Below are 6701 nucleotides of genomic sequence, written 5' to 3' on the forward strand. Positions count from 1 at the left end.
TTTTTCATATTCTTTTCCATTATAGGTTATTATAAGATATCGAGGGAATTCCCTGGTGGTCCAGTGGTTAGGACTTGGCGCTTTCACTGCCAGGGCCCGGGTTCAATCCCTGGTCGGGGAACTAAGATCCCGCAAGCCACGGCAGCATGGCCAAAAAATAAAAGATCATGACTATAGTTCCTGGGTTTTTATTTTTAATTTTTTTCTCACTGTGGAATCCCTAGAAACTTAAACAGCAGTTGGCCCTTAGTAAGGGCCCGAGGAATATTTGTGGAGCGAATAGAGTGCTCAGCAATTGTCCCCTCGTGTTTTGATCGAGGGTCACCATGTGCACCATCAAATTTACGCTCACACTGACTCTAGGACAAATGAAGAACCTGATGCTTAGCTGGTAAGTGGTGGCGCAAGGATTCGAACCCGTGTCTGTGTAGCTTTAGTGCCCATGTGCCCCGTGTCTAGCACAGAGCCGAGCACGTGGGAGTTTAACATGAGTTTGTTGAATGAATATGACTTCAGACTTGGAGGGTGGAATGGGGAATGGGGGCTTTCTGAAGTAGGTGACGTGGAAGCTGGGAGAATTTGGGAGGGGAGAGCGTCCAGGAGACACAGCAAGGAGGTCTGCAAGGCCACTGGTGCCTGGGTGGTAGGTCCATCAGATCCTGTGCAAATTCTCAGATCCTGCAGGATGTCATCACAAGCTCTCAAAGCTCTTTCCCAAGCAGGGCTAGGGCTAGGGCTGGCAGTGACCAAGTGACCAATGCCCAGCAGTGTCTGGAGCTGGTTGGGGCCCAAACCATGTTCTTCAATAATAACGACAATAACGACAACAGTAGTAGTAGTTAACTTTATTAAGGGCTAACCTATACCCTGTCTAAATGCTTTGAACATGGGATCTCATTTGCTCTTCAGCACCCAAGGAGGTCTGAGCTACTATTATTCTTCCCATTTTACAGATGTGGAAACAGGCTCATAGAGGCGGTGACTTGCCTAAGGCCCCACAGCTGCTTCAGAAGGAAGCCTCCGATGATCACTATCGATCTTCTTTGAGCAAGTGTGAACACCTGATATGTTATCAGAGAACAGGCCAGGTGGGGAAGGAATTAGGATTTCAGTATTGCCAATCACAGCTGATTCCCTTTAAGGTTAGGGCCTTGAGAGGCAGGCTTGCAACTCCCAGCCTCCCCAGGTGTGGCCTCAAGGCGAGTGACTTCCTCTTGCCATAAGCCCCAGTTTTGCCCATCTGGAGAATGGGTAGAATAGTGGGCCCAACCTCACCAAGCAGTTACGAAGATCCCAGTGAAATCAGGCATGTCATCTGTCAAAAATCAGCAGATGTCACTTACGGTTTGTGCATTTTGTGAAAAAGAGGACTGCAGACAGGGAATTCCCCGGCGGTCCAGTGGTTAGGAGTCCGTGCTTTCACTGCCCAGGGCATGGGTTCAATCCCTGGTCAGGGAACTAAGACCACGTAGAAATATTGAACTGTGATTAATAAATGCATACATACTGAAGTGTTTAGAGGGAAAGTGCGCTGGTATCTGCAACTTTGACATGCATCAAAAGGAGGTAAATGGGTGGATGGCTAGAGGGGTAGATGAATGGTTAGAAATTTTATATAGAAGTACCGTGAAATAATTGTAGACGCTAGGTGGTGGGTATATGGATGTTCACTCTAAAATCCTTTAAACTTTTTTGTAGGTTTGAAATTTTTAATTAATTTTTTTTTAATTAAGTTTTAATAATTAAAAAAGGGGGAAATATCTGGTGAAAGCAAAAACATTAGCACAGTCATTAAACTGAATTATAATTTTTAATGGATGAATTGCAAATTGCGTACCTAGGGGGAAGTGGATGACAGTCCTAATATAATAACTGCCATTAATTGATACGTGTGGGGCTCTGAACTGAGAACTTTTATTTTGAAAATTATTAACATTATTAAATAAATCAGTCCATCTCATTTAACTCTTACACCGATCACGTGAGGGATCTGTATTTTACATTCGAGGAATTGACGAGAAGGGACAAAAGACCGGAATTTAGGGCGGAAGAGGAGTTTCAGGCTAAATTGATTTGCAGACCCGCGGAGCCAAACAGTCTCAGAGCCACGCGGCGAGCACGGGAGGTCCGGTCTCGGCTAACAGCTGATTCTTCCCGGGATCCCGGGCCGTCGCCTTCGGCCCCCAGGGGATCGGATCTTCCCTCCTGGACCCGAGAGCCTGGCCCCCCCTCTTCCCGGAGCTCTGTCTTCCGGCTCCCAGACTCAGGCTCCCCAGCTCTCCGTTTCCAGGACCCAGGCACCCCAGGTCCCCGCCTCCCGGATCTGCGCCACCAGGACCTAGCCTCTTGAAGACCTCTGCCGCCTGGGCGCCTTCAGCCTTCCGGAGCCAAGGACCCCAGGTCCCAGCTTGAGAAACTCCCGTATTCCTAATCCCCAGGGTAAAGAACCCCAGGTGCTCCCACCTCCCAGCTTTCAGCGCCGGGCGCAAACGAAGAGCAGAGGAGCCTCAGCGCCCAGCCTAGGGAATCTCAAACACTCCAGCTTTCAAGAGACAAGGAACTTAAGCGCTGTGAACTCACAACTCCAGGGAACCCTCCAAAGTTCCAGCCTCCAGGCTCTGTTAACTTAACAAAGTTTTAAGAAACGAGAGCGTCCTGGGAAGGAGCCCCAAGCGCTCCCAGCTTCCAGGCTCTGAGGAACCCCGGGGCGTTCATCATGGTGGCCGATCCGCCTAAGGGAGACCCCAAGGAGTACGCGGCGGCGGAGCCCACCGCCAACGGTGTCTCGGCGTTGGTCCCCCTAGAGGACCTCGGCTCGGCAAAAGGCGGCTGTTGCGGTTCCGGGGACCAGGTGCGCCGCTGCCTTCGCGCCAACCTGCTGGTGCTGCTGACGGTGGTGGCAGTGGTGGCGGGCGTGGCTCTGGGGCTGGGGGTGTCAGGGGCCGGCGGCGCGCTAGCGCTGGGCCCAGCGCGCCTGGAGGCCTTTGCCTTCCCGGGCGAGCTGCTGCTGCGCCTGCTGAAGATGATTATCTTGCCGCTGGTGGTGTGCAGCCTGATCGGCGGCGCGGCCAGCCTGGACCCGAGCGCGCTCGGTCGCCTGGGCGCCTGGGCGCTGCTCTTTTTCCTGGTTACTACACTGATAGCGTCGGCGCTCGGCGTGGGCTTGGCGCTCGCACTGCAGCCGGGCGCCGCCTTCGCCGCCATCAACAGCTCCGTCGGGGCCACGGGCTCCGTGGAAGAGGCCCCCAGCAAGGAGGTGCTCGATTCGTTCCTGGATCTTGTGAGGTCAGACCCCGCCCGCCCGGTGGAGGGGTTGGGGGAAGGGGGTGGGTGCTTCAGCCTCGTGGGGAGGGGACGCGTGTTAGGGTTGGCCGGAGTCGCCACGTGGACGGAAGAGGGGTTTTGGGTCCTCCGTGTCCGGGACATCCCCAGGGCCTCAGGAAAACAGGATGGGATAGTTGGGGGGAGCTCTGGCCTCTTGAGGGTCAGGGTACGGAGGGTGAGAACAGACTTCTGGAGATTTCTAAATATGGGGGCCTGCGTACATAAGCGGGACCCCACAGGAGGGTGGTAGGGGCGTGGAAGTCTTATAGAGGGAGAAGTGATGCTTGGCGGGGTTGAGGGGGACATAAGAGGGTCTCTGCTGTGAGGGGGGAGGATCCTGAAGGGAACTTGGAGGGGGATCTTTGGGTGGCCAAGGGCCCCAGGATGGGGCTTCTGGATAAAGGTTTAAGTCCAGTGTCTGGATAAAAGTTCTGGGAGCCCTGGGTAAGGGGCCCCTGCAGGACCTGAAGAGATCAGAATGACCCCCCACCAGGCCCTCTTCCCACGTGGTTCCCCACACGAAGTGTCCCTCAGACAAAGCCAGGTCCTTTTTTCAGCCTCTTTTCTCCACCCAGTTCAGCTGGGCAGGACCCTGGCTTCCCCTTTATATGTTCCTGGTAGGTAAGTCCTGCCACCTCCACAAACTTTCCATCCCATTTCCTACTCTGTCTGGTACCCGGCCGCCCTCCCCTCGCACTAGGCTGCCCAGAAAGGGGGCAGATTCTTTTCTTTTGGGCCTCTGCTCCCCTCCCCTCAAGAATGGCTCTTTCCCCCCCTTTTAAGGAGGGCAGACTGCTGGATCCACATGGCCTTGCCTTTGAGGCCTGCTGATTCAGTGTCGCCAGGTTGGTTGGGGACTTCCTGGAAATGGGGAAGGAAATGATGAGTCACGGAACAGGGTTCCCCTCAGTCTCTCGGGGCATCAGTGCAGGCCGATATTGCGGGCAGGCTTGGTGTCCAGAAATTACAGCAGATGGGCACCTTCTGGCTGGGGGAGATTAGCTGTGTCCTGAACCCAGCCCTGGCTGGCCTGGGTGGGTACAGGCCGACCTGCAGACGGGCACACCCCCTTGAAGTTTATGTGTGCAAGCTTCCCTGTAGTGCCCAAATCCACGTAACTCATCTGGCCGGCCACTCGGCGACTTAGCTGGAACATCTCAGAGCCACCCGACTTTATGAGCCATTGACACACAACTGGACACGGGCACGCAGACGCTCACTGATGCCACTGACCACACCAACATGTGGAACACTGCCTAAACACAGCTCAGGAGCACACGCACACTCCCACACGTGCCTCCAGGGCCGCACACCAACAGGATCACACATATCTGAACACTTAACCTGCGCCCCCAACCGGATACCAACACCCGATAAACTACCGACCACCGCCAGCAGCTGCGCACCCACGTCTTTGGTGAGAGGGAAGATCCGAGGTTGCTGAGTGGTTGGGACTGTGGCACCAGCTGGCTGGTTTCAAATCCCAGTTTTGCCACTTCCTAACGGCAAGTTTCTTCACCTGTCAGTGCCTCGGCTTCCTTTTCTGTGAAATGGGGATAATAGTGCAGGGCCCTGAGGGCTGTCAGGAGAATTAAATGAGTTGATTTATGTAAAGCACTCAGTACAGCGCCCGTAGTCACCTTGGCTGTTAGTTTTGTCTTGCCCTGAGGCACACGGGGCCACTGTCCGACTTCTTTACATGCTCAGTGGGGTTTAACGCGCGCTTAATCACACCCAGACACCCTCACACGAGAGTGGCTGCATAAACACAAAGGCACATTCACAGCACAGTCAATCCTTGTGCTTTCTCACCACCTCTTCCCTAACACACCCAGATCTTCCCCACAGCCTGCAAGCCCCCAGGCAGCCCCCAGGGCCAGCCCTTTCCTCAGCCCTCCCAGGCCTCTAGGAGGAAGTGGCTGATGCAAGACGTCCAGAGTATTGAGGGTGCTGAGTGTGGGATGGAGCCAGGCCCCGTAACCCTGCCCCAGCCTGCCTTGGGAAGCGGGCATTCCTCACCCTCAATCCACATTCCCTCCGGGGTAGAACACCAGCCTCCTGGGCCCCAGGATTCCAGCTGAGACTCTGCACACCCTGGAAAGATGTGCAGGCCCAGGTCCATCTCTGCCTGTCTGAACCTGGCTGAGGCATGGGTGAGGACCACATTTGGGTACAGATGGGGCCTCCAAGGTTCCCCTCGCCCCAAGAGGCCAACCCAGTTCCCCTGACCTCCTCCTGTGGTATCTAATACTCCCCCCCCACCATGTTTATCTCTGCAGAAATATCTTCCCCTCCAACCTGGTGTCCGCAGCCTTCCGCTCAGTGAGTCCTCTGGGGTGTCCCTCAGGGTTGGGGGGTGGGCAGGGAGGGAGGCAGCCAGTTCCAGCCCCTTGGCGCCTGATTTTGGGTGGTGCCTGGGAAAACGCACGTGCCCACATATTTACAGGCCATATTGCAGGGCTCCTGGGTGATTTCTGAATGAAACCCATCCACGCCCCTCATGAGAATATGGGTTCTGAGCCCCCTCTGGGTTCTAATTCTAGCTGTGTGACCCCGAGCAAGTGCCTTTACCTCTCTGAGCCTCAGTTTCCGCCTCTGGAAAATGGGGGTATGAATAGTCCTACTGCAGCAGGGTTGCTGGTGGGATGGAATGAGATCACGTTTAAGGGAAGCTTGGGGCGGGCTTTGAGTATTGTCAGTGCCAGGATGGGGTGGGGGAGCCTCGATGACAATTGATGCTGACTCTTCCCCCCCCAACCCGCAGTACGCTACCTCCTATAAGGAGAGATTGTTCAACGGAACCCAGGTGAAGGTAAGAGCTGGGAAGGCGGTGGGGGGCCCTGCACCTTGGTTTTTCCATTTTGTTCTTACCCTGGCCTCGTCTGCCTTCTGGGTCTTCTTTTTTATTTATTATTTTTATTTTTGGCTGTGTTGGGTCTTCGTTGCTGCGCTCTCTAGTTGCGGCGAACGGGGGCTACTCTTCGTTGCGGTGCACGGGCTTCTCATTGCGGTGGCTTCTCTTCTTGTGGAGCACGGGCTCTAGGTGCGCGGACTTCGGTAGTTGTGGCACGTGGGCTCAGTAGTTGTGGCTCGCGGGCTCTAGAGCACAGCCTCAGTAGTTGTGGCGCACGGACTTAGTTGCTCTGCAGCACGTGGGATCTTCCCGGACCGGGGCTCGAACCCGTGTCCCCTTCATTGGCAGGCGATTCTGAACCACTGCGCCACCAGGGAAGTCCCCTGGGTCCTCTAACATTTGGGCGCAATCTGTTTTAAACTCTCTGAAGCCCCTCCCCAATTTCTGTCTTTTCTGCCTTTCTGGAATCTCCATTTTGTCCTCTCTTCTCCCTCCCCACAGCCACACTCAGGTCCAGGCTCCT

At 54.9% G+C, this 6701-nt stretch overlaps 1 protein-coding gene across 1 annotated transcript in view; it reads left to right on the top strand.

Moving 5' to 3' along the window:
• Positions 1–2094: 2094 nt before the first annotated feature.
• The window catches only part of SLC1A5 (solute carrier family 1 member 5), an 11387-nt gene continuing 6780 nt past the window's right edge, over positions 2095–6701 (top strand). The window contains 3 exon segments of the mRNA XM_024768368.1: positions 2095–3285; positions 5604–5646; positions 6089–6136. Coding sequence (XP_024624136.1) covers positions 2717–3285; positions 5604–5646; positions 6089–6136 — 660 coding nt within the window. The 5' untranslated portion in view covers positions 2095–2716.

Source organism: Neophocaena asiaeorientalis, unplaced genomic scaffold (assembly GCF_003031525.2).
Source record: "Neophocaena asiaeorientalis asiaeorientalis breed wild unplaced genomic scaffold, Neophocaena_asiaeorientalis_V1.1 scaffold629, whole genome shotgun sequence".
In the NCBI taxonomy this organism is placed as follows: domain Eukaryota; kingdom Metazoa; phylum Chordata; class Mammalia; order Artiodactyla; family Phocoenidae; genus Neophocaena; species Neophocaena asiaeorientalis.